This window comes from Ceratotherium simum, chromosome 5 (genome assembly GCF_057802395.1).
Source record: "Ceratotherium simum simum isolate JZ-2026a chromosome 5, ASM5780239v1, whole genome shotgun sequence".
Lineage (NCBI taxonomy): Eukaryota > Metazoa > Chordata > Mammalia > Perissodactyla > Rhinocerotidae > Ceratotherium > Ceratotherium simum.
In genome coordinates, this window is record NC_141904.1 from 40,253,720 (window position 1) to 40,281,350 (window position 27,631).

General features: G+C 41.1%; 2 protein-coding genes across 9 annotated transcripts in view; one reads left to right on the top strand and one right to left on the bottom strand.

The window, feature by feature from the left end:
* Positions 1-805: 805 nt before the first annotated feature.
* On the bottom strand, positions 806-8,859 carry EPM2AIP1 (EPM2A interacting protein 1). 5 transcript variants are annotated; one of them, XM_087430699.1, is made up of 2 exons: positions 6,390-8,859; positions 806-2,723 (listed from the first exon to the last, which is right to left on the bottom strand). In XM_087430699.1, exon 1 carries the CDS (start codon positions 8,685-8,687, stop codon positions 6,861-6,863), a length of 1,827 nt encoding a protein of 608 aa, XP_087286825.1. In that variant the 5' UTR covers positions 8,688-8,859; the 3' UTR covers positions 806-2,723; positions 6,390-6,860. The 5 variants fall into 5 exon arrangements, with proteins under 5 accessions (XP_087286825.1, XP_087286824.1, XP_087286823.1 ...); XM_087430698.1 differs by having other exon boundaries at positions 806-2,728; XM_087430697.1 differs by having other exon boundaries at positions 6,332-8,859.
* A 276-nt stretch (positions 8,860-9,135) lies between these two features.
* MLH1 (mutL homolog 1) overlaps positions 9,136-27,631 on the top strand; it is a 47,351-nt gene continuing 28,855 nt past the window's right edge. For 2 of the 4 annotated variants that reach the window (XM_004419488.3, XM_087430693.1), the window contains exons 1-10: positions 9,136-9,298; positions 11,439-11,529; positions 13,615-13,713; positions 17,163-17,236; positions 18,869-18,941; positions 20,306-20,397; positions 21,834-21,876; positions 22,012-22,100; positions 24,381-24,493; positions 27,135-27,228. In XM_004419488.3, the coding sequence (XP_004419545.2) occupies positions 9,183-9,298; positions 11,439-11,529; positions 13,615-13,713; positions 17,163-17,236; positions 18,869-18,941; positions 20,306-20,397; positions 21,834-21,876; positions 22,012-22,100; positions 24,381-24,493; positions 27,135-27,228 (884 nt within the window). In that variant the 5' untranslated portion in view covers positions 9,136-9,182. The remainder of the gene's footprint in view (positions 9,299-11,438; positions 11,530-13,614; positions 13,714-17,162; positions 17,237-18,868; positions 18,942-20,305; positions 20,398-21,833; positions 21,877-22,011; positions 22,101-24,380; positions 24,494-27,134; positions 27,229-27,631) is intronic. The other 2 variants (XM_087430694.1, XM_087430695.1) reach the window with 2 other exon arrangements.

Sequence of the window (27,631 nt, forward strand, 5' to 3'; positions counted from 1 at the left end):
AGGAGGCCCTTTGTTATGACTGTGCTATTTTGGACTGTGCTTAATATTAGCACTTCTTTATTTATTCCAATGCCTACTCACCTCCCTTCACCCCTAGCTCTCAGCTCCTACCTATCTCTCATGGAGGTGAACATATAATACTGAATAGTCATACTGTAATAGTAAATTGTAATAGAGTAACCAAGTTGATGAACTCTAACTCATAATCAGTAGAACTAAAATGCAAGACCTTACACATTCTTGAATTTATCTAGGTTTTACATTTTTAACCTTATTCTCTAAATCTCTTCCAGGAGTTAAACATTATTAGAAACTATTTTACACTAATTATTTTAATCATAGGGCAATGTCTCTTATTCCCTACAGAGCTAGTAATGGATTTAACATAAACCAGTGTTACGGCTTATTAAAATTATGTATGTAGATTACAACTGTTTTAAGGACAGGGTTAAATCATTTATCTTGATTCCCCAATCTACAAGCACAGTGTCTAGTACAGAGAAGAGTAGGGAAAGGGATAAAGGATATGATCTAAGATGGGGTTAGGAATAAAAAGGTATGTGTGGGTGTAGATCATGCAAGGCCTTGTAGACCATGATGAAGACTTTGGATTCTATTCTAATTGTGATACTAAGCCACTGGAGGATTTTGAGCAGAGGACTGGCATGGTCTGATGTATATTTTAAAACAAGGATCACTCTGGTTGCTGTGTGAATAATTGAGGGAAGTATAGAAGTAGGGTATATACCAAAGAGTATACCAAGAGAAATAGGTGCACATGGTCACCGAAACACAGATACAAAAATGTCCATAGCAACTTTATTTATAATAACCACAAACTAGAAACAACCAAAATTTCCATCAACAGTAGAATGGATTCATAAATTGTGGTATAGTCATACAATGGAATACTACAAAGAAGTAAAAATTGAACTGTGGCTACATGCAAGAATACGGACTCATACACATAGTGTTAAACAAAAGACACAAGAGTACATATAATTATTACATTTACATGAAGTTTTAAAACAGACAAAAGTAATTCATGGTGATCAAGGTCAGAATAGTGGTTATCTGTGTGGAGGAGGGACACAGGTCACCTATTGGGGTGCTAGAAACGTTCAATATCTTGATCTGGGTGATGGATTCAAGGGCGTATTATAAAAACCCACTGAGGCATACACTTAATATTTACACACTTTACTGAAATGTTTTACCTCAATAAAAAAAATATTTTGAAAGAAATATTAATGGAGAGATATAACCATGTGTTAATCAGGAGAGTTGTCTTCCAAATATTTCTGGTTTTCCTCCGAGGCACATGGAAGGATTACACTCCTCCTTGAACTTTGGTGTGGCCATGTGATTTGCTTTGGCCAATGAAAGTGCTTTAAGGGCCTATAAGTGATTTGTCATACTTTTAGACTTTGTGGGCCATACACTCTCTGTCACTCAACTCTGCCATTATAGAGCAAAATCAACCAGACAATACATAAATAAATGAGCAAGGTTGTCTTCTAATTAAAACTTTATTTACAGAAACAGGCAGCAGGACAGATTTTGCCTGTGGGCCATAGTTTGTTAACCCTTGGCCTAGAGCAAAGTCCCTAGCTAAGTTGTAAGAGAAAAGTTGTGTGCGACGCTGAGATTTTGTGGTTGTTACCGCATGGCAACCTAGCCCATCCTGATAGAGAAATTGGTTCTGTTTTCAAAACACCAACATACTGAACATTGGCTTAGTTGGCAGGCATTCAGGAAACTGCTAGTGAAGGATGGAAGAAATAATTTATGCAGGGGCAATTCATGTTATGGAGTTGTGAAACTGTCCCTTGAGAAAATCTGGAAGGTAGAGAATCTATCCTTTACTAAAAAAAAAAAAAAAAAAGACAAGAAACAAAATATTTTATAGTTCCCGTTGGCTGCATTTGACAAAATGTAAAAGAAAGAGATGAACTCAGAGAATAATTCATCAATTTGCAAGCAGAAATGCAAGGGAGGAGACAGAATTCAAAAATTCAAGTACTTATTGAGTGGGATGAGGCCACTTCTCAATTACAAAAAGATAAAGTGAGAAATCCTTTAATCCTAAGGTTGATTAAAACCCAGTTTTGCAGCAAGGATCAAATCACTGGATGACTAGTACACCTACTGTTAAGATCTCTGAATGAATTAACGTGTCTCTGACTAAAAGGCCAACTGAGAGTGTAACACTGGTAATCCCACGAATTGGACAAAATGGCTCAAGGAAAATGAGACTAAGTGTATGGCTCTTCCATGAAGCCTGAAAGCCCTAGTTACCCAGAAATTAAATTCAGAGAGGCATGTGAACAAGAAAGCAAAGAAATATAGCAAATCTAAGAAGCACACATTGACTAGATGTCCCTTTTGGGTCATCTTCCTTGGGGAGGTGATGAGGACGTTCTGCAGGTAGGAAAGCAAGTGAACTGAATATCTAGTGACCAGAAGGGCTGACCGAGTCATTCTTCTAATATTTTTTAAATTTACTTACTTTTAAATCCCAGAAGAGCCAGAAACCATCTGTAAAGGAAAGCAGCCCGTAAACAGTTTTCTCCTAGGATTGAGCTTACAAAAAAAAAATGGATATTAACTCTTAAGCAGCATTATCTTTTTCCAATACTGAATGTAACTTTTTAATTACTGAAGTATTGTTTTAGTCCACTAAACAGTTGTCCAATCTTTTTCATCCAGGTTCCTTTGGAAGTCTGCCCTTGGAAATTAAAAAAAAAAAAAAAAATTGAGACTTCCACATCAAGGAGGTAAACACTTACTATTACATAGCAGATTTATGTGAGCATATCTGGTTTTGAATCCTGGCCTTACTACTTATGTTTAGTAGGGCAAATTGCAATCTAAGTTTGTTTCCTTAACGACATTCACATAAGAAATATTTGAGCTACATGCCAAGCACTGAGCTAAATTACAGGAATACAATTCCCCAGTCACAAAGAACTTAGTTTCATTTCTTAATTTGTAATATGTGGATAACAACTACCCAGTGAGCAGTCTAAGGCAGGACCACTGTGGAGGTCAAACGAGACTACGAAAGGGCTTCAAAAGATCCTAAGAACTATACAACTATTTATTCATCCAAACATTTACTGAAATGCCAAGTATTGTGCTAAGCACTAGACATATAACAGTGAGCAAGGCATATGGTCCCTGCCTTATAAAGCTAACGGTCTAGCAGTGATCAACACATAACAATAAAGTATGCTAAGAGTATGGTTGGGAAAGAACAAGGTATTTAGGGAGTGCATAGTAGGAGCACCTAGTCTAGAGAGCACTGATGAAGGCTTCCTAGAGGAAGTGGTACATAAACTGAGACCTGAAAGACGAGGAGAAACTATCTTATCCTAAGAGTAATGGTGAAAGCAGTGGAGTGATGTGATCAGACATGTCTTTTGGAACAATCTGGCTGCAATGTGCAAAGTGATCAAAACCAGAAAGAGGGAGACTAATGAGGAGTCTGTTGCTATAATTTAGGTAGGCTGATGGCCTGAATTAGAACAGTAGCACTGGAGAATTGAGAAAAATTTAGATAGCAGATTAACAGGTTTTTGTGAGTGGATGTGATGAATGAAGAGGGAAAAGTCAGGGATAACTCAGTTTTTGGCTTGGGCAAGGGCAACTGAATGGCTGGTAGTGGCAGTGCCCTTTATTGAAAGAGAGAACATGAAAGGAGGAGCAGGTTTGGGGGCAAGATCAACGACACGTGGTGCCTATGAGACAGCAAAGTGGACTTAAGTTAGCAATTAGATACACGAATTAGGAAAGGTCTAGAAAGGAGATATGAATTTGGGAGTGCATACAGGTGGTAACTGAAGCCATGGAAGGAAATGAGATCAGTTAAGGAGATGATGCAGAAGAAGAAGATAGCCTAAAACAAAATTTAAAAATCCCAAGAACACCGGTATTTAAGGGAAAGAGTTGCCTGCAAAGACTGAGAAAACCCACCTGGAGATAGTATCTCCCTGAAGCCAAAACAAGTATTTCAAGGAGAGTGGTCAGTGGTGTCAAAGAGGATAATACTGACAAGGACTTAGCTAGCTTGGTAGAGCCGTTTGAGTGGCAATATGGGAGACTGGAAACAGACAAATTTTTAAGAAAACACGTAGGAATGAGAGATATAGGGACATAGAGTTTTTGAAAAACAGCACTTATTATTGCTATATTCACTGACATAACAAGACCAGTAACAACTACTTTATAAAAAAAAATTAAAAAAAGACTGCCATGCAGTTACAGAATTACCTAATACAGAAAATAATAAAATACACACTTTTTTTCTTTTTTACAAACAAGACTAGTTTATAGCAAATTCTCTATAATTCAGGGTCAATTTAAAATTCTTGACTTATAGCTCCCCCCCTACTCAGTGACTACATAATGCAAACTAATTTTATATTACCTTAGGCAAAATATATAGTGGAACTTCACAAAATGTACAAGACTGCAGAAAACAAAAGCACCTTTCAGGTCTTCCAATCATTCTTTCAATAAAGCACTTGTCAGGAAAGAGAATACTTCAAACTAGTGGGAAATTACCGGTAGACTTTTTTTGTTTGTTTGGTTTTTCACTATGTTGTTTTTCCAGATATTTAAGTTCACTCTGTTAACCAAACTCTCAACTTGACCATTCTTGATAAGTATCATTAATATATAACACTTGCTTTTCTGTCCTAATTATGTATAACAGAATAGAGCCCTTTAATCTGATTCAATATCAACTACTGATTTATAAATGCTGTCGTGAGCAACCAGAAACTATCAAGGCCTTTAGTGCACCTTACCAGCTAAACTTGAAATGTTGGAATTAGTCTCTCCTATCAAGTATTGTCAGTTTGCCCAAATTTCCCTTCTAATTTTGCTTCTACCGGTAATTTGCCGTTCCTCAAAATAAGATAATCTACACTAGGGGTCTGCTGGCACTTCAGGAGGGGTAATTCTTCATTGTGCCAGCTGTCCTATGCACTGCAGGGGGGGGTGGTCCTTCACACTTAAAGGCCAGCAGAACCCCCTCAGTAAATCTAACAACCAACAAAGTCTTCTATATGTTTCCCAACAACCTCTGGAAAGAGGCGTTACTGCCTCTGGTTGAGAATCATTGACACAATTTGGTTCTTGGGCTCTTACGGCATCTACTTGGATTGCTCCAGGTAGCAGTTCCTTCTAAATTCTTGGTTGTGGAGCCGGCCCCGTGGCTTAGCGGTTAAGTGCCCACGTTCTGCTACTGGCGGCCCGGCTTCGGATCCCGGGCGCGCACTAACGCACCGCTTCTCCGGCCATGCTGAGCCTGTGTCCCACATACAGCAACTAGAAGGATGTACAACTATAACATACAACTATCCACTGGGGCTTTGGGGAAAAAAAGGAGGAGGATTGGCAATAGATGTTAGCTCAGAGCCGGTCTTCCTCAGCAAAAAGAGGAGGATTAGCATGGATGTTAGCTTAGGGCTGATCTTCCTCACAAAATAAATAAATTAATTAATTCTTGGTTGTATCCCGGCTCCTTGAATTTGCTGGATTAGTGACTACAGAATAATGTGTTACAATAGTTAGGACTTTAGCACAAGTTTTCAATTGTACTTGAGAGGATATCTAAATTGGGTCCCGTTCTTAAATCATTTTACATATTTGGCTTTACTGTAAGATTTCCTTTTCATGGTTAACTTAAGTTTGAAAAGAGTTATTTTACCACAAAGCAGATGTTGCACTAGTAATATGGAATTGCCACAATCTGTGAATACAGCTGCTTCTTGAGCTAAATATTTCCACTTGTGCACTGTCTTAAATACAGAACGTGTGGGACAGTTTCAAATTCTATAATAAATCCATTTCCAGCAGCTAACAAAATCTGATACCATATCACTTTAAAATAAAGGGTTTCCTTTAAGCAGGATTTCTTTATAAAGCAGTAACACCCATGCAGATAGGACAAATAAGCTAAACTACCTCACACCTCCTGATCCTGGAGTGCAAAAATCTTTTTGCATCTTTTGTGACAGGGCCAAACTTCTGTCTAGAGTAGGAAAAAGAATTACTAATGGGCAACCGCTAAGATTCTATACTTACCGTAGTCCTTTCATAGGCAAGCTGATATAACAGCACCCAACTGTGAAAAATACAGGGGACCCTCCAATAACTGGTTAGTCTGATCTCCAAACTGCAGGAAGCCGCCTAAACCAGCAATTTAAAAATAATTCTTGCTCCTCTGACTAAAATTTTATTTGATTATTTCCTCTAGTAGTAATATCATTATTGCTGGGGTGGGTGGGGGGACATGAGGGGGTAGGAATTTGTGAATATTTACCTCAGATTCAGAAACATATTTTAAAAAAAAGTCTTAAACATTTTGATAGACAAAATACCTCCACTGTATGTACGTTCTTCCTTTTCAGAAACTTCTGAACTTGCTATGTGAGTTTCTGCAAATTGGCTCAAATATACATTTAAGGAGTTGATAATTTCAGATTATATGCATCAGAATTTTAACTTTGTTAAAATAAGAGCTAAAATTTCTTTGAAACGCCTTAAAAACAGACTCCCGATTCAACTCACATTACCAGTACTAAACATCTTTAAAAACAGTCATATCACAAAACCAAAAGACAATGACTTTGTCATTAAGTTTTAAAAAAGGTGTTCGCATGTTTCAGTCCCATGCTGCCTTTTGAGATGAAAAAAAAAACATCTGTCAGAAGAATCTGAATCGTGATCAATTTGGATGAATAAACTTGCTGCTTTCCCACAATCCAAATTAGTAAACTTGAAAAATCAAACAAATTTTTTTTTTTAGAATTGGATTCTTGTTGAGTGTTTCAATGTTGTACTACAAAGGCTTATGGATTAGATTCATTTCTTCCTCTCACAAGATCATCCCAGTGCGGCTCTATTTCAGTTGTGGCAATCCTAAACAGGGCGTGGAGATGCTCGTCTGTCAATGGCTGGCTCAAAGTGTGTTGATTTTGAGTCAAATATGAAAAAGCTTTTTCACAGATTTCACTACTATCAAACAAGGATGCCACCTTACAGGCAACCCCTTTGATAATCGGGTAAGATTCAGCAGACAATCCAGCATAGAACTGCCCCAAGTCTTTGATTCTGTACTCATTCCAAAGGTTTGTATTTGCCTGAAGTTTTGTTAGCTCCACCCTTACCGAAATAGGGGCATATTCAGGTTTAAAGTTAAATGGATTTGCAAAAAGTTCTAAGTCCTTTTTAATGAACCTGAGGTCCTTGAAATGCCTCTCAAATTCTTTTTGTAGGCGACAGATCACCACTTGATATCTTCCAGAATCAAATATTTCTTGATCTTCTTTAAGATGCTGTTTAAGCTCATCAACAACCTCTCTGAAGGCAGCAAAATGTGTTAGATCTTTTTCCTCAATATGTCTCTGAAGTAAATTCAGTTTAACTTCAAAGGTACAAATATGGTCAAAGGCAGCAGCAGCAAAGACTTTACTAACTCTCAATAGTTCACTGAGTTCTCGAAGGTGGTCCATAATATCCACCAAGAAGCCAAAGTCACAAAGCCATTGCTTGTCTGCGAAATGGATCGTTGTTGCCCCTACTGACACCAAGAACGTTTCTATCTCTTTTCTTAGGGAAAATATTAGTTTTAAAGTTTTCCCTCTTCTAAGCCAATTGTTCAGACATCGTCCATTAACCCTTTCACCATGCTCTGACTCAGATTCAGTTAGTAAAGCCTGAAATTCGGGTCGCCTAACGCCTCTGGTCTTAATCAAAACGATCCATTCAGATACGGTATTTATGATCTGATTAACATCCACATCGTAGGAGCTCAACAGTTCCAAGTGAAGAAATCCTGAATAATGGATAACATTCCAACAGTTGGGGCTTACAGCCTTCTCTCTCATGTATGACACCAGTCCTGAGTTCTCACCAATCATCCTCAGAGTGTGGGTCGTGGTTAGTCCAACCATTCGCTGCAAGCTAAGCCCTGCCGTCTGCAGGGCCTCAAGGATTGCCGCCATCAGGGCACCAACACTGAAGTGATGAGTCAGGTTGATTATGGTCAGAAGCTCTTCTTGCACCTCCAGGTCCTGGCCCACGCCGCGGACAAAGACCAGGAGGTAGTTCTCATAGGCCACAAAAGCCTGGTCGTCCAAGGCAAGGGAATAGGCTTTAAAGTCCTTAGCTCGGTTAAAAAGCTGACTGCGTAGATCGTTGTTAATGTTCAGGACCCTCTGCCGTGTGAGCTCTGGAGATAAATCAATGCCATCCAGAACGCTCACGTGCTCGGGCAGCACATCTCTCAGCATCACCTCCATGCACCGGTATACAAAGTCGCCCTCGCCCCAGCCGCGACCCTTCAAGGCCAAGAGGCGGGCGAGCCCCAGGCCTGCACGAGCGGCTCTCTCCTCGGGAGTGAGCGGGGCGACCACCGGCAAGTCGCCCTGACGCAGACGCTCCACCAGGGCCGCGCGCTCGCCCTCCGCCACATACCGCTCGTAGTAGTCGTGCTCGGCCTCGTAGTGGCGCCTGACGTCGCGTTCCCGGGTGGCTACAACGAGGCGGCGACAGACCAGGCAGAGGGCCCCTTCGCCCTCCGGAGGCTCCACCACCAAGTAACGCTGGGTCCACTCAGGCCGGAAAACGCGAGACTCGTCGACTTCCATTTTGCTCCTCTTGGGCGTCATCCACATTTCACTGGAGGCCACAGGAGCACGGCCGACCACCCGGCGGCCGCAAGAAAAGGCGATGTGCAGGAGCAACCGCCAAGCACCTCCTCCGCTCTGCGCCAGATCACCTCAGCAGGGGTACGCCAACCTCCGGCTACGGCACCGCCGTTCCTATTGGCTGGAGATTTCGTATTCCCCAAGCCCCAAGAATGAGCCAATAGACTCATTGCGCGGACAGTGATTTCTAGCGCGCAGGCGCATACCCTTATAGCTAGGGGCTGAAGCTGCTTTAGGGAGGGGCGAAGAGACCCAGGAACCCACGGACTTAAAAGACTTGACTGGCATTCAAGCTACCCAATGAATAGCTCCCTGGCCCCGAAGCGCCGTTGTCACTGGAGGGTGGGGCAAGCGGCGTAAGCAGACTTTAATGAAATGATGTAGGCACGAAGCACTGAGGTGATTGGCTGAAGGCACTTCCGGTGAGCGTCTCGACGTAACCTGGGCTCCTCTGGCGCCAAAATGTCGCTGGTAGCGGGGGTTATTCGGCGGCTGGACGAGACAGTGGTGAACCGCATCGCGGCAGGGGAAGTTATCCAGCGGCCGGCTAATGCCATCAAGGAGATGATTGAGAACTGGTACGGAAGCAGTTGAGCCGGGCTTCTTTACAAGCTACCACCTAACGGGCCGCTCCTCAGGATAGCGCGGACACGCCTCCCTGCCCTGGGCAGAGGCGTGTACCGCGCATGCCCCCAGCGGAGGAGGCCTGGGCGGGGGCGGGAGGAGGGTCTGCTTTCTCTGCCCGGGTATCGCGTGTTCTTGAGTGCTCTCGTTGTGGAGTAGGTGCAGGTGGAGGGCTACGCGGTGCTGTTTTGATGGTGCCATTAACTAAGGGAAATACTTTTAAAGTTATATATGTAGAAGGTGCAAAATTTAAAACATATAAAAATTTTCGGTGGAGAACAAAATCTCCCTTAATTCTTCAGAAGGTACCATGTTATCAGTTTCTGGCTTATTCCAGAAATCATCCATACACTTTCAAGAGAACAATTCATTTTGAATTTTATTCTAAATAAATTATCCAGATTTTAGGACAAACCGGTGGACTTTTTCTGGGTTTAACTTGTGATTTGCGTGTTGCAAAATTAGTGACCCCGGTTAGTGTCCTGCTGCCCTTTACTTTCTGGGGGGGCACTTTGAAGATATCTGATTTTATGGGGTATTCCACGGATTCTAAAGTTTAGAACTGTCAAACAAACCGTGTGGAGGGAAGAGATTAAAAACCGTGGGTGTAAACTGTAAACCTCAAAAAAGACAGATGCTCATAATGTACCTAAATGTCAGATCCTTTGTGTTAAAATCAGTTGATCTTAGTAAAATCCATACATTAAAGGAAAAAAAAAATCCCAGTAAAGAATAGTAGGTTTGTAAAGGACTTTATTGTGAAAACATGAACAACGATTCAGGGTATTGGGCCTCAAAGAACAGTGGGTCAGACAGGACCACCCAGGGAAAGGAAGAGAATTAGAAGGTAGACAAAAAGGAGCAGGGACCTGGGAACAGTTTCTCCTTTGGACTTTACTTACCTAGTATGTAAAGGCTGGCTTTTGTTTCTGCCATGTTAGAATAAAGTGACAGAACAATTTAGGCCTATGATTCTACTGGGCCAAAATACTGTACAACAAAACTAAACATATTAGCTCAGTGGCTTATAATTAATTCTATAAGCAGATATTTTTGTATAGAAGCCAGTTACGCTCTTTTTAATATGTAAGTCACGATGGCTAATACAACTTCAATTCAGAGGCTCCTGAGAAAGGTTTTTAATATTTAAGTAATTTACTGTCTTTTTTCTGAATAAAGAATTTTCTGAGTAAGGAGTAGATGCTTCTCTTTCTTGTGCAGCCCCAGGCTGAATTTGTTTTCTCTTAGCAGATGGTCTGTGCCTCTTAGCTGCTCTTGAATGTACAAAAGATTTATTGGCTTCTTGAAGAACTTTCTGCATTGCCATTTTTTCTTTGCTTCAATATAAATATATTCTTAAAGAAAAGGGAATAGTAGAGAAAAATATTTATAATTTTTTTTTAATAACACTTTATTAGGGTCATTTAGGAGCCTGAGGCTGAGTAAAGTTTGAGTAACAGATGGTAGAATTAGTTGAGAAAAAGGTAAGAAAAAGGTGTGTGTTAAAACATCCTATTTCTTCTGGGCCGGCCTGGTGGCGTAGTGGTTAAGTTCGGCACACTCTGCTTCAGCTGCCTGGGTGCGGATCCTGGATGCAGACCTATGCCACTTGTCAAGCCATTCTGTGGAGGTGTCCCACATACAAGAGGAAGATGGGCACAGATGTTAGCTCAAGGCTAATCTTCCTCAAGCAAAAAAAAAAAAAAAAGATTAGCAACAGATGTTAGCTTAGGGCTAATCTTCCTCAAGCAAAAAAAAAAAAAGATTTGCAACAGTTGTTGGGGTGTATCTTCCTCACCAAAAAAAAAAAAAAAATCCTACTTCTAGCTTCACTTTCTTTCCTAGAGGAACAGAAATGGTGCTGAATGTCCTACTGGAAGTGATGGTTGTCCCTTTCTGCCCCTCTCTTCCCTGTCTCTCACACAACATGTAAACTGATAATAGCGTAGTCACAGAGCCTGTAAAACAGGAAAAACACATTAACGAGACAGTCTTATTTATCTGGAATTTGTTTTTATCCCTTGCCTCATATTAAAATATGTGCATTAGAGTAGTTGCAGACTGATAAATTATTTTTTCTGTTTGATTTGCCAGTTTAGATGCAAAATCCACAAGTATTCAAGTGGTTATTAAAGAGGGAGGGCTGAAGTTGATTCAGATCCAAGACAATGGCACTGGGATCAGGGTAAGTAAAACCTCAGAGGAGCAGGATGTTTGTGTGCTTCATGTGATACGTCTGCGGGACACAGCAGAACCTTCCCTGTTCTGGAAACTCTGGGCTTTTGTGGATGGGATTGTTTGACTGAAAAACTCAACACCAACAGTAAATATTTACTGAATACCTATTCTAAGCTGGGCACTGTTCGGGGCAATATAGAGGTCAAGGAATGAGTCATGAGGCTGTTTAAAGGATGAATGTTCTGGGCAGAGAGAATAGTACATCAAAAACCACAAAATGGAAGCATGCCTGACACGTTTAAGGACCAGCAAGGAGGCCAATGTGTCTAGAACAGGGTGAGGGAGTGGAAGAGTAACAGATGAGGTCTGAAGGATAAGCAGGCTGATCATGTAGAACATTGTGGGCCATTGTAAAATCTTTAGCTTTTACTCTGAATAAGGTGGGATACTATTAGAGGGTTTTGAGCAAAGAGGTGATGTGGTTTGGTGAAAGTCTACAGTACGGCAAGTAGACTATAGCGGGACAGGACAGAAGCAGTGAGGAGGCTCTTGGAGCAATCCAGGGGAGGAATGATGGTGCCTTGGACCAGCTTGGTCACAGTAGAGATGTTAAGAAGCCGTGAGATTCTGGGTTGATTAGGAAGACAAAGCTCTCAGAATTTGCTGGTGTAGAGTGAGAAAAGAGGAGTCAAGAATGATTTCAAAGTTTTGGCCTGTGCAAATGGAAAAAAGAGTTTCCATTTACTGGTAGGAGAGACTAGGGAAGAAGCAGGTTTGGGGGAAAATTGGAAATTCATTTTGGGGCATGTTAAACTTAAGATGCCTGTTAGTTGGATACATGTGTGAGTCTGGAGTGCAGGGTAGAGGTTTGGGCTGGAGATAAAAATTTGGTGTATTGCATTTTGATGGTATTAAAAGCCGTGAGACTCCCATGAAAAGATGTTCAACATTGCTAGTCATTAGGGAAAGACAAATAAAAACTATAATGAGATACCACTTGACATCCATCAGGATGGCTATTATAAAAATAAGTTTAAAAAATAACAAGTATTGGCCAGGATGTAGAGAAATTAGAACCATTGTACATTGCTGGTGGGAATGTAAAATAGTGCAGCCATTGTGGAAAATGGTATGATAATTCCAAAAAAAATTGAACAGAATTACCATATGATCCAGCAGTTCCACTTCTGGGTATATACCCAAAAGAATTGAAAGCAAAGTGTCAAAGAGATTTGAACACCCATATTCATAGCAACATATTCACAATAGCAAAAAGGTAGATGCAACCCAAGTATCAACAGATGAATGGATAAACAAAATGTGATATATACGTACAATGGAATATTATTCTGCCTTAAAAAGGAATGAAATTTTGACACATGCTACAACATGGATGAGCCTGGAAGACATTTTGCTAAATGAGATAAGCCAATCACAAAAGGACAAATATTGTATGATTCCTCTTACATGAAGTTCCTAAAGTAGTTCAATTCATAGAGACAGAAAGTAGAATGGTGGTTACCATGGGCTTGGGGGAGGGGAGAATGGAGATATTTTTGTTTAATGGGTACAGTTTCAGTTTGGGAAGATGAAAGAGTTCTGGACATGGATGTTGATGATGGTTGCACAACAATGTGAATATACTTCATGCCACGGAACTGTACACTTAAAAATGATTAAAATGGTAAATTTTGTTATGGATGTTTTACTACAATTAAATGTATCTGTAAAATGTGTCTGTAGATTTTTAATACAGAAGTTTCCTAATAATTTTTATAAAATCCATGAGACTGGATGAGATCATCAAGAGAGTCAGTGTAGAGAAGAGGTTCAAGATGGAGTCCTGGGTTATTCCACTGTCAGGGGAGATGAGACAGAACCAGCAAATGAGACTGAGAAATGAGACTAGTAAGAAAGAGGGAACACCAGATCAATGTGGTATTCTGGATGCTAAGTGAAGAAGTTACTGCTAATTTAAAAACTCTTCTCTTAAGAGGGATTTCTTCGTGGATTCAATGAAGAAAAGGGAAATTCAAAAACATTTGGAAAAATGAGTAACATAATTATTTACTTATTTTTTTATATTTTCTAGAAAGAAGATCTGGATATTGTGTGTGAGAGATTCACTACAAGTAAACTGAAGTCCTTTGAGGATTTAGCTAATATTTCGACCTATGGCTTTCGGGGTGAGGTAAGCTAAGGATTAAAGAAATACAATATCCTCATGTGATGACATTTCTGCCATTTGTCAGCATATGTTTCTCGACAGGTAAATAAGATATGATATTTTTTACTTGTTAAATATATCAAATATAAACAAACTTAAATTCAATTTTTCAAAACAGAATTGTTCCTAAATACTTAATGTACCATAAGGTATATCTACAGGGACCCCCAGGACATCATATGTCTCTTCATAGAAGAATGCAACACCACCTACAAAGTTTTCTTGTCCAAAAATCAAACTTGAATCTGATCAATACTTAAATCTAAGTACTTATATACAGAAAATATAGGGAGCAAGGGAACATGGTAAATGATACTGAGATTGGGAAACTGCAATGGTAAAAGATTTATTTCCTTCAACTAATAAGCTGCAAGGAAAAAAAAAAAGTAAAGAAGGGAGCAAAAACCTGTAGATTAGGAGATGTGAGAGGCATATGAACCAGCTCCCATGTAGAGCTCTTACTTGGACCCTGATTTGAACAAACTAAAAATTTTTTGAGACAGAGATATTTGATCACAGATTGGTTCTTTGATGGTATTAAGGAGAAATTATTGTTCGTTTTCTTGGTATAAAAATAATATAGTGTCATGGGTTTTTTTTTGAGTCTTTATCTTTTAAGATATGTACTGAAATATTTGAGTGAAATTATTGATGTATCATAGGAATATATAATATAGAAAATACATAAATATATATATATATATATATATTTTTTTGGCTGAGGAAGATTTGCCCTGAGCTAACATCCGTTGCCAATCTTCCTCTTTTTTTTGTTTGAGGAAGATTAGCCGTGAGCTAACATCTGTACCAGTCTTCCTCCATTTTGTAATTTTATTTATTTATTTATTTTTTCCCCCCAAAGCCCCAGCAGATAGTTGTATGTCATAGCTGCACATCCTTCTAGTTGCTGTATGTGGGACGCAGCCTCAGCATGGCCGGAGAAGCGGTGCGTCGGTGCATGCCCGGGATCCGAACCCGGGCCACCAGTAGCAGAGCGCGCGCACTTAACCGCTAAGCCACGGGGCCGGCCCAGTCTTCCTGCATTTTGTATGTGGGTCCCCACCACCGCATGGCTGACGAGTGGTGTAGGTCCGCGCCTGGGATCCAAACCCGTGAACCCGGGCTTACGAAGTGGAGCATGCCAAACTCAACCACTAGGCCATAGGACCAGCCCCCATAAAAATATTTTTAAGACTAAAATAGGATCTTATATTTTTATGATAATACTCTGTGGATATTTTTTTTTTTTTTGTGAGGAGATCAGCCCTGTGCTAACATCCACCAATCCTCCTTTTTTTTTTGCCGAGGAAGACGGCCCTGGGCTAACATCCGTGCCCATCCTCCTCCACTTCATATGGGACGCCGCCACAGCATGGCTTGCCAAAGCAGTGCGTCGGTGCGCGCCCGGGGTCTGAACCAGCGAACCCCAGGCTGCCGCAGCGGAGCGCGCGCACCCAACCGCTTGCGCCACTGGGCCAGCCCCACTCTGTGGATATTTTTTCATTCAATGTATATAGGCCTACATAAATTTTAATGGCTGCGTACTATTCTATTACATGTAGGTACTGTAGTTTATTTAAATGATCTCCTGTTGAACATTTATGCTCTTTGCCATTTTTTCCTGTTTAATGCTCTTGTGAATATTCATGTACATACAGTGTGTTTTGTTGAATTATTTCCTTAGGATAAATTTATAGAAATAACATTTGTAAGTAAAACTATGCATACTTTTGAAACAGTTTGTATTAGTTTCCTATTGCTGCCAAAAAAAATGGCCACAACCTTACAATTTTGGAAGTCAGAAGACATGCGTGTCACTGGAGCTGACTGCGCTAAAACCCAAGTTTTGGCAGGGCTGTGTGCCTTTCTGGAGGCCCTAGGGTACTAGAGAAGCTGTGTGGAGTAGTTATTTTGGAGGAATGAGAGTGAAGGTGGGGGAGGGGAATGGAACCAATTACTTTTCATTTTAGGCCTTTCTCTAGTTTTTAATTTTATATCGTGCATGTATTTTATTCAGTGTTTTTAAATTAAAAGAGAGCTGTGACCCAATCACTGCAATTCAGATCAAACCTGGGTTGTTTCGAGTACCCTCAGCCTCACAGTGAGCCCAAGTTGTTCCAGGCAGGGGCAATATCAGACTGTTTACCCTGAGGTTCCCCTGATTTTAAGTATGCCTCAGGTCAAGGCCTGGCAAAGCAGTTTCGTTGTGCCTTTGCAAGTTCTGGGTCAATTTCAAATCCCATGGCCTCCCAGAGCCTTAGCCTATCTAGGCTAGGGTATCTTTGGGTTTATTTCACTGTAATTAAATGGGGCAGATTTATTGAGGGGTTTCTGTGTGCCATCCGTGGTTCTCAGTACTTTGTGTGTATTGACTCTTTTCCTCTTAACAACTCTGCGGAGTAGGATATATTATTACCCTTTTTTACTGTCATTGAGAGATTAAGAAACGTGGCCAGGGCACACAGCTAGAAAGTGGCAGAGTAGGGAATTGAACACTTGGCGGTTTGACTTCAGTCTGTGCTCCTGTCTTCTTGCTCCAGTGCCCGTACAAAGGCCACTGAAGCAGAAGGACCATCTGCCAGTGTCTCTCTCTCTTCCTGGCAGTTATGTAGTGTTGTAGTACTGTGTATATGTAATATCCTTCCTTACACAGGCGTCAAAATCATTTACATTTTTAATGGTGAAAATTAGCTCAGTTACATAAACCAGGGAAATCCAGCCTAGGATTGGTAATCTTTGAGCCTGATCCCTGCTGCTTGTTAATGAGCTGAACCTGCCTCAGGCGATATTCACTGTCTCCTGAGATGCTATCACACAGACCCATCACAGTGACTGGGTTGCATTTTTATGTGCTGTGATATCCTTGTGAAAGGAGATAGAGATTCCAAAGAGCTAGGAAACCAGTCTTGATTATAAGGGGAAAAAATGGTCATTTTTTTAATTTGTTTTTTCTTAATTGCATAATTTTAAATTTACATTTCTACACATATAATTGCCTACAGAAAACAGTTCTGAGTAATAGTATACAACATTATCTACTTGGAGTGACTCTAGTATCCGTTTCTGAAGGCAAGTTTTTAAAATTGTTGAAAGACAAATCGTTGAGAATGTTAAACATGCCTGTAACTCTATACCTGAACACAGTTGCTATTAATACATTAATGCTTTGGTGTGTTTCCTTTTGTACTTTTTATATATATTTTTTTTTTCCCTTCTTCTAGTAATTATGCTACAATTTGATATCCTCTCTTTTTTTTGAACACGTCATCAAAGTGAGTGAACAGAGTGCTCATTGTTGCCATTTGTTAATACAAAAAGGAAGAGGCAGTTTAGATATCCTTTCCCTTAGTGACATGACAGGGGGTGACCCAGCAGTGAGTTTTCCTTTCAGTCCATTTCCTTTTCTTCCTTAGGCTTTGGCCAGCATAAGCCATGTGGCTCATGTTACTATTACAACTAAAACAGCTGATGGAAAGTGTGCATACAGGTATAGTGCTGTCTTCTTTTATTCATCTATATTCATCCAGAAATGTGCTTTTTGCCTGCATCTCAAAGTAATCCTACCTAAACACCAATGTTATCTTTTTTAGTTGAGATCTTGGGTTAGTTTTCTTTCCTCCCTTTAGATTAGTTGATAATCCACAGAGATGATTATTAGGTAATAATCTTACTTCATGGATTCTTAAAAGATAATATGTGACATATTACAAGTGCCTAGCAAGGTGTCTGTTACACAGAGGTATTCTAAGTAAGGGGTAGCTGTGGATGTTATTCTGTCCTTCTTTCCTTCAGTAGGGTATCGCTTTGGGCGATAGTACTCCAGTACGCTGGAGTACTGGAAGCTCACAGTTCCTTAGCTGGCTCACGAGCCATCAGCTTCCTGCCACATGTGCATGCCTGTGCTGGCTTGCCTTCCCACAAGTGACCACTAGCTGTCGGTTGCGCTAGCACAGTTTTCAGAGGCTGATGAGCAGCCTTGGAACAGAACAAAAATGGGATTCATGGAATCAAAATCATACCTTTCTTTTTATAAGCACTAGCCATTCACTAGTGGAAGACAGATAGGAATACTAATTCATGCCTAACAAAGAGAATTTTTTTTATCATACAGATTGTATGTAAATTAATATAGACAATAGCTTCAACAAGGGCGGTTCTGCCTATTTCTCAGTCTTCAACAGACAAATGTGTGAAGTAATGGAAGATGGAGCATTTCAGAGTATAAATGCTAGAGGAGTTTGACTCTCTGTAAATTATAATCGCCCTAGGGTCTGGGTGGGCTGATATGATTAGAATCTCTTCTCACAAAATGGGGAGACACTTTTGAGTTAATGTCTTCCTAAATAGCCTGGGACACAAGTTCTGTTTCTTCTCTTTGGGATCATGTTATGCCCAATTGGGACCTGTAGTGGCTTGCCTTCCACGGTGGGATGAAATTCAGAGTCATGGTCATAGCAACCAGCACCCTCCTTTCCACCTCCACCTTTCCAGCCTCTTCTCTCCACACAACCCCAGCTGACACATATTCTAAAGCTTCTGTGCTTTTGTGTTTATGTTTTTCTCTTCCTGGATGGTCTTCTGTGCTCTCCCCACCTGAAACTATTCCTCCCTAGAGCCCAGATGAATTGTCATCTCTTCTGTGACACTTTCACTCACCCCTACTCCCACCCCAGGCTGAATGTTTTCTTCTCTAGATCGCCTAGCACGTTGTTCTACACTTTAAGTCAAAGTCTATCCCTCACCAGATCAAGAGCTTTCCAAGGCCTTTCTTTATTACCGAGGCCTCTACAGGCCCTGATACATGCTGTTTAATAAATGATTGCAGAATTACTGAAGAAATTTTACTGTCATCTTAGGCAATGGCAAAACTGTTATTTGTAGTTCAGAACTCAGAAACTAAAAAGTAACATCTTCTAGAAGAACAGGGATTTTTTTTTAAGTATCCAGTTAGAATGGTTATGAAAGTAGAGGAGAAATAAAGAGGAAAGTGATAATTAAAATAGTATGTAACGTAGCTGTGTTTTAATGTATTGTTGGTATAATTTCCTTTTTTACCCTTTGGATAAGTATCTGTTCTGTTTCTATTAGATATTAATATTCTCTTATATTTTCTGATTAGAGCAAATTACTCAGATGGAAAGCTGAAAGCTCCTCCTAAACCGTGTGCAGGCAATCAAGGGACCCAGATCACGGTAAGAATGGTACACGGGAGGGTAAATTGTTGAAAAAGAGCTTGGTATAAATATTGAAATAAAAAATAAGATTGTCTCTGAGTTTTCAAAATAATAATAAAATGAATATTTACTAGTTAATAGAAGCCCCAGGATATCACTCTGTAAGCAAGAGAAATGATTATTGGCTTTTGTGGCATGGCACCCTGCCCACCTCTCATCTTTTTTAAGAGGCTGGGAGATTTCTTTTATTGGGATGGCAGAAATCAGTGGAGGGTAGTTGGCATTGAAAGAACGTTAAGCTTTGTTCCAGAAGACGTAGAGTCCCAGCCTTGCCACTCAATGGTTGTGTGTCCAGAGGCAAGTCGTTTAATGTCCCTTCACCTGACTTTTCTATCAAATGGAATAAAGAATACCTGCCCAGGGGCCGGCCCAGTGGCATAGCAGTTAATTTCGCACCCTCTGCTTCAGTGGCCCGGGGTTCAGGCTTCGCAGGTTCAGATTCCGGGCGTGAACCGATGTGCTGCTTGTCAAGGCGTGCTATGGCGGTGTCCCAGATAAAGTAGAGGAAGATGGGCACAGATGTTAGTCCGGGGCCAGTCTTCCTCAGCAAAAAGAGGAGGATTGGCAACGGATGTTAGCTCAGAGCTAATCTTCCTCACAAAAAAGAAAGAAAAAAAAAATACCTGCCCACTGAAAGGGTGTTTGAGTAATATGGTTGTAATCATTAGTCAGAAGAAAGTCTATTTTGCTGCCTTATTTCTGTGGTGCCACATTTGGTCTCTTCGCATTCTGTGATCCCATAAAGCACCGCACTGTCATGTTATGCATCCCACCCCTCCCCCACCATCCCCAGCTAGAGCACATCTCCTTGAAGGCCTGTTGAGGCAGGCAGAAGGCAGAAATGAATGTATGCTTCCAAGTGCATGTTAAGAGGAATACCGTACCAGGGTGACCACACTGTGATTTCCAAGAACCCCACATTATCTCAGAAATTTTGTGATTATTCTTAGTTTGAAAGCCATGTGATATTATAATTGTTCATAAATTTATGTTTGCCCTACTAAATCTTGTGCTATCCTGGGCAAGGCTGTGCTTTATTTGTCTTCATATTCCCAGCACAAAGCAAAGAGCCTGACATCGAGATAGCCTAGTACCTATTTGAGAAATCAGTGAAAGAATGTAGGAGGCAGGAAAAATATCCTTTGTTTCCATTGTTAAGGTTGCCCTGTCTCTTGCCCCCTCCCCCAATCAGTGCTTAGAACTGTGCTGTTGGTAAATGTAGTTGGATTCTCTGCCTTAAGACCCAGCTTTAGGTGGACAGTGTGGGTCTTTATTTCCATATACTTCTATGAATTTACAAGAAAAATCAATCTTCTGTTCAGGTGGAGGACCTTTTTTACAACATATCCACGAGGAGGAAAGCTTTAAAAAATCCAAGCGAAGAGTATGGGAAAATTTTGGAAGTTGTTGGCAGGTACAGTCCAAAATCTAGGTGTGGGTCTCTGAGATCTCTCACCGAAGGAATGTGTTCCAGTGCTTATAAATTGAGAACAGTTGCTGAGCTAGATGGAAAACAGCAGTAGTAGCCTACAAATTGTTTCTGGTCAAGGTTTAGTCACCAATTCTGCGTTTTCTCTCACCTCCCTAGGAGAGAGCATTTGGTGTCTATCGGTGAGGGTTCTCTAGTGGCAGACAGAACAAACTGACTCTAGCTAACCTGAGCAAAAGAAATTTAACGGACAGCTAGGAGTGACTCACTAAGGAGGGAAGTGTGGACAGCTGCTCCTTGCGGAGGACAAGAACCAGAGTTCCTTCGGGGATTTAATGTAGTGACCCTGCCCCAATTGTTTTCGTTCTTTTCCTGGCTCTGCTGAAGAGTTTCCTGGGAGAGTGCATCTGATTGGCATAGCTTGGGTCCCCCCATCATGTGCCCATGTCTGTGGGGAGAAGATTTCTTGATTGGAAGTCTAACTAAGGATATATCAAGTGGAATGGGGAAGGGGTAGTTTCCCAAAGGAAGACTAGAAGCTGTTAACAGAAGAAGGGATTCAGAGCAGGTGAAAACAACATTATGTCCATGATAGACTTAATCTGCTGGTACAGTGGCGCTAGCGTGGGCTCTCTCAGCCTGCATGTCCTGGAATTGTAACAGAGAGGTGGTAACTATTTTCAGTATTTCTAAAAAATCTAAAATTAATAAAATATTTGCCCCTAATAAAGTAGAACAGATTTATACATCGTTTCTTTCCTTTTCCCTGGAATTGTGTAAATCAGTATCAAATTATCAATATTATCAAATATCAAATTAATCAGTATTAATTATCTCCTAGAAATAAAGAAGTTCTAGTTGGATGTTTTGGTTCTAGCTGTGGTAAAGTGAATTATTGTTGCTGCATATATGCATTTTGCTAGACAGTCCTTCGGTTCATGGGGCCCCTGGAGGAAGGAGTAATAAATAATAGCCAACCAAGCAAAGGCTGGGAGGTACTGGAATAGGACCTCAGGTCAAGGAAGAAGTGGGTGAGAAGGAGGGTGTTTTGAGGGGCACTGAGAGAGAATAGAAGAGTGCAAGGGTTGTTAAAGCTAGGTTCTCAAGCTTTCCTTAAGGCAACCCAGACCTTTTGAGACACTGAAAATAAAACTGTAGGCGAGGAGGAGATTGCATTGAAATATCCTTGAGTCTAGTCAACAACTTATAAAAGCAATGTGGAGCCCTATTTTTTGTTTGATTCAGCCACATTTAGCATTGATAGCTCCATAAAATCTCTGCTGGCATATTTTCCTATGGGTAAAATATGATATATGAAGATATTTTTGTTTGATATATCTTTGTTTAGATAAAGAGGGCTCTGACGTGTCTTGTGCATTTGGCCACTCTTTGCTTACTGTTTTGTTTTTTTTCTTTGCCAGGTATTCAATACACAACTCAGGCATTAGTTTCTCAGTTAAAAAAGTAAGTTTTTGATTTATGGGGGATGGTTATGTATTGTAAAAGAAAAAAGGATTTTTTGTAGTTTTTCTGTGGAGATGTTATGATGTTTTAATCACAACTGTGGTGGGATAATAAGTTGTATCTTCTGTTTATCAGCAAGGTGAGACAGTAGCTGATGTTAGAACACTGCCCAATGCCACAACTGTAGACAATATTCGCTCCATCTTTGGAAATGCTGTTAGCCGGTATGTTGATAACTTATATTTTTAAAAAATCTTTTGCTTTCCATGTCTTGGTTTATCATTTCCTTACATTATTTTGGAATCTGTCAAATTAGCACCTGCCTTAAGAGTTTGCTTTAATCAAATATGCAGGCTTGTTTTCACGCTTCGGGTTTGTTAATTGTGTCCTTATTTCATATAATCAACACTTCCTGGATGAGTGTTATCTCCTAGATGCTTCGGCTATAAATCAGCGTGTTCTCTCTAGGTCTCTGTCTTCAAAAGACTTATAATTTAGTAGAATTCTTTCATCTTCCAATGCTTCCTCTCTTCCTTGTATTTCTGTTATTGTCACTTTAGGATTTCATTTATTGTCATTCACCGTTTATTAATTGCTTCCCATATCCCAGGCTTTGTGCCAGAAGTTAAGGATGTAAAGCCAAATAAAATATTTCCTGCCCTTAAAGACTTCCCTGTCTGGTGGCAAGCAGATTTGTAACTGTCACCAAATCTTCATTGTCAAGGAAAGCCTAAGAGGGGGAATTGTTTGCGTGATAGATTCCTCATGGCACTCTCCTCTGCAGGTGGAAACCACCATTTCCATCACACACTCCTAGCTAAATCTCAGGGCTTTACAAAGCCCAAAGTGCCTATGTCATAACTGAGGGGAAAAATAGTAAGACCCTTCTATACGCCAGGCATACAGCAGATGCTGGGTGCACAGATGAGTAAGACAGCCCCTGACTTCACTTTTTCCGATAATCTTTTGTGTGTGTGTGTGAGGAATATCAGCCCTGAGCTAACATCCATGCCAATCCTGCTCTTTTTGCTGAGGAAGAGTGGCCCTGAGCTAACATCCGTGCCCATCTTCCTCCACTTTATGTGGGACGCTGCCACAGCATGGCCTGACAAGCGGTGTGTCGGTGTGCGCCCGGGATCCGAACCCGGGCCGCCAGCAGCAGAGTGCGCGTGCTTAACCGCTACGCCACGGGGCCGGCCCCCTTTCTGATAATCTTAAAGGCAGCAGCAGTAGTCCCAGAACCTAGTTTTCTACTTTGAAGGACAGATTATTCATTCTTTGATCAAAACAAGTTCCTAACTAGGGAACAGTCAATTTGCTTTTAATGACCCTCTTCTTTCTAATTAAGTGTTAAATTAATTTTTTTAACTGTGCTCCCAGAGCAAAGAGAGAGCTCTATTGTATAGTGAAACTTTTAAGAGCTTCCTGACTAAATTTTAAGACTCAGAATTAGTTGTTATGAAATTCTAGGGACTGTAAGATATTAGAAGTCCCCTGGAGCAGCAGTTTCCAAAGCATGTTTCCAGAACACCAGTCTCTTAAGACATTTTGGGAAGAAAGAGTTTGCTGGTTCATTGTGTATGGAAAACACTGCAAGCCATACCCTCTGCTCCGAGACTCAGAGCACACGTTACTGCGTGAAAAGCTTCTGCCATACATTCAACAAATGCTTAATGAGTGCCTGCTGTTTGCTCAGTGCTGTGCCGTATGTTGGAGATATATAGTAGGGAATAAAGCAGAAATGACTCTTGCCCTCAGAGGACTCACATTCTAGTTGGAAAGACATGAAATAATTATGCCATTCATTAGTGATTGTGCCAGGTGCCTCAAAGGAAAAATATAAGGCACAATGGGGGATTCTCTTAGGGTCAGGGAAAGGGATAGAGAAGGCTCTTTGAGGAAGTAATCCCTAATATATATGAGGGATGAGGAGGGAGGAATTAACTATCTGACAGTAGATTAAGAGTGGAGCTTTCCAGGCAGAGGAACCAGCACTCGGGAAGGCCCTCAGGCAGCAATGAGTGTGGCTTGTGTGAGGACCTCCCTTTCACCTAGTAATCTCTCCATAAACACACTGGGGAAGACCACACTGGAGCCCCATTGTGATGGTATTCAGTATAGTAAGGGATTCAGCAGAGATGAGTTCTTTGGATCTCAGGGCTTTGGTTACTAAGATACATAAAAGTTTCGGCAAAAAAAAGATCGCAGAGCTTGGACTTGTCGTTATGTCCCAGCAATTAGAGCAGTGCATGGCATATAGCATAAGTGCTTGAAAACACTGCCTGGGTGGGTAGGTGGGTGGATGGAGGGACAGACGCATGGATGGATGGGTGGTGGGACAGAATGATGGGCGGGGCCAGAGGACCTCAGTGAACCTAGGTCCTCCTCATTTGGCAGAGTTAGTTTATGGGAAGGAGCCCTGATTTTTCCAACTCTGATTCTTTTATAATATTTGAGTTTTTTCTGTGTTTTCAAAAGCCTCAAAATTTCTCTTTTCCATCTAGAGAATTGATAGAAGTTGGGTGTGAGGATAAAACACTAGCCTTCAAAATGAGTGGCTACATATCCAATGCAAACTACTCAGTGAAGAAGTGCATCTTCTTACTCTTCATCAACCGTAAGTGAAAAAGAACCAGTGGGGAAGTCTATTCATAGGGAATTTTATGGGACCAGGGAAAAATTCCTAATCCACAGGTTTGATTACACACACGGAAACCTCATGCTGAAGGAAGCGTTTATATGTTCTCACCCAAGTCTTTTCAGCCCTCTGATATGCGCTCATTGCTGCCTGACTGTTGCCGAATCTGGTTTTTGTCTCTAAGAAGGGGCCAGGAGAGGGCATCACAGGCCCCTGTGAGCCAGCACACCTTCCTCACCTGCTGGCTTCAGAGCCTTTGCAAGCAGGCCCTAGGCAGATGTTTGTTCTCTCCTTAGGTCAAGGTCCCCTGTTTGAAATTGCACAGCAGGGCACAGGGAGAGGGGTGCTTTGAGTGTAGACAGTGTCATTAAAGTAAAGAAATTGAATGCTAAGCCCTTGAGATTTTTCTTTGTAAAGAATGCGAGTTATTTATGATAGAAAGAGCAGTACTGGAAATCAGGGAGAAAATTAAATGAATTGGATTTTTCTCAGATTCCTCTCCAGTCTTTCTCTCTCTGCTGACATAGTGTTTACATGATTGCTACTTACTGAGTAAATACTGTTTTGCATTCTGCTGCTTCTTACTTAATTGTATGTTATACGGTTTAGACAGACAGTGACAGGGCAACAACAAATAATCCCAAACATGGTCTGACTCAACTTTTCATTTTCCATCTAGAAACAAGATGCATCTTTCCATTTGTTCAGTTCTTAGCATTTTTATCATATGGGTTCTTTACCTTTATTGTTTAAGGCAATTTGTAATTATTTTATAAATTTTATTTTGTTTGTTATTGGAAATTGTATATTCCCCTCTTCCATTTATAGTGATAACCAGCTATAAATGTCCCAAATTATGCATATTTTATGGCACTTGTTTAAAACAATATAGAAACAATGAGGAGGGCCGGCCCCGTGGCTTAGCGGTTAAGTGCACGCGCTCCACTATTGGCGGCCTGGGTTCGGATCCCAGGCGCGCACCGACGCACCGCTTCTCCGGCCATGCTGGGGCCGTGTACCACATGCAGCAACTACAGGATGTGCAGCTATGACGTACAACTACCTACTGGGGCTTTGGGGAAACAAAAAAAAAATAAAGGAGGAGGATTGGCAATAGATGTTAGCTCAGAGCCGGTCTTCCTCAGCAAAAAGAGGAGGATTAGCATGGATGTTAGCTCAGGGTTGATCTTCCTCACAAAAAAATAAATAAATAAATCTATAAAAAAAAAGAAATATTTAAAAAAAAAAAACAATGAGGAGATAGCTAATATTTTATAGATGCATTCTGTTGAACTGGTTTATGTTAGCAGAGGTTTTCCTACTTCATTAGGAAGAACCTAAGTCCAATATGTAACAAGGCTTGCTTTAATCAAGGCTCAGAAAATGTTTTTCATTGATTTTTCCTAACTGTGAAGAATAACTGCTTTCTAACACGTGTTGGCTACAGAATAGACAAGCAAAAATCAGTGTGAGTGCCCATCTGACTAGCCCATGTCCGTACTTCTAGTAGGGTTGTTTACCACAGGGGCTCTGTGTTAACATTAGCTAATCTGGTCACGATGACAAGATCCCAGTAGTGAAGAGAGGTCATACTCTTTTACATGTGATTCAGTTATCTACACACTGTCCAGGCCCACTCAGGTGGCAGGGACAAAGAACACTCCTTTGGCCTGTCTCAAGTTCAGAAATCTCAGCAGAAGGGCTCCAGCTGTCCTCTTGTCAGGCGCCCACACCTGCTCCAGGCCTGTGTGGTCAGGACATGTGATAGAGAGGACAATGACATTATTGAGGGGGCAGTGGATGTAGTGAGCACTCAGAGAATAATAGTCTCCTCAGTGATAGGATCGTGGCCACTCTTCTCATTGGAAGAGAAGAGTGTTGGCTACACCAACACAGGACAACAGATCATCAGATCGTCTGGGGAGAAAAGAGAGCTATATTTTCTGAAAATAGATTTTCCTCTGATTTTAGTCCTCTCTCTCCCAGCTTTTATTGTTTTCCACCCCCTCAAACCTGCCTCATTTCCTAAATTACCTTAAACATGCATTCAGATATTTGTACTTCTTGAAATGCCTGGAGAACTCATTCGTACCCTTCCTTATTCAGTTGGATACCACACTCTTGGGACTCCCTGAGCAGAGTTAGCTGCTCCCTCATCTCACCATTTAGCACACACCTCTCTCTAGTAGTGCTTACTACTTAGAGTTGGATTTAGTTTATTCACCAGCGTATTGTCTCCCAGCACATGGCATGTGGGATAGGTAGCCAGTATGTATTTGCAGAATGAAAAGTCTGAGAGCTGATGTCATACTGCCTGCTGTGCTGAGCAAAGGCAAAGATAGTACATCTGGGCTGACTGCGGCAAAGGAAAGTGGGGAGGCAGAATTGACTGCCCTATCATGTTTTTGCTACTTGGGTGAGAGGAGAGAGCCCCAAGCCCACAGTGAGATGCTGGGAAGTAGTCACGGGTAAAGGGGGCCCTTCCTTCCTGGGGGACTAATGTGGATGTGGCTCTAGAAGTGTTCTTCCTGAGGTGATTTCATGGCATGCTATGAATGTGCACCTGTCACCTCACTCCTCAGGACTGTATTCAGCTGGTTACTTTCCTTCTTATTTTTAGATCGTCTGGTAGAATCAACTTCCTTAAGAAAAGCCATAGAAACGGTGTATGCAGCGTATTTGCCCAAAAACACACACCCGTTCCTGTACCTCAGGTAATGCAGCACTGAACTCCTCACCCAAGACTCACAAGGAACAGAAATTCTATCCATCTGCCCTCTTTGAAAGAGAAGGGCTTGCTAATAGCTCAATCAGAATGAATCCTACATACCACTGGCGAAGGATGTTCTGTCCCATCTCATAGGTAAAGGGCACGGTTTTCCTTCATTTATTACTCCTGTAGCAGAACCTCAGTGAGATCCTCCCATGTGCCAAGCACTGTGTTAGTGAAGCAAAAGTGAATAACATGTCTTACCTCTGAACCAAGCAGAACCTTCCTGAGCTTGGCAGAGAAACCCCTTCCTCCTCCAGGGTCCCTCCAGCTCCTTCTACTGACAAAGCTTCACATTGCGAAGCTCCATTATCACAGAGCAAATGATGAAAGATGGATTTGGAGCT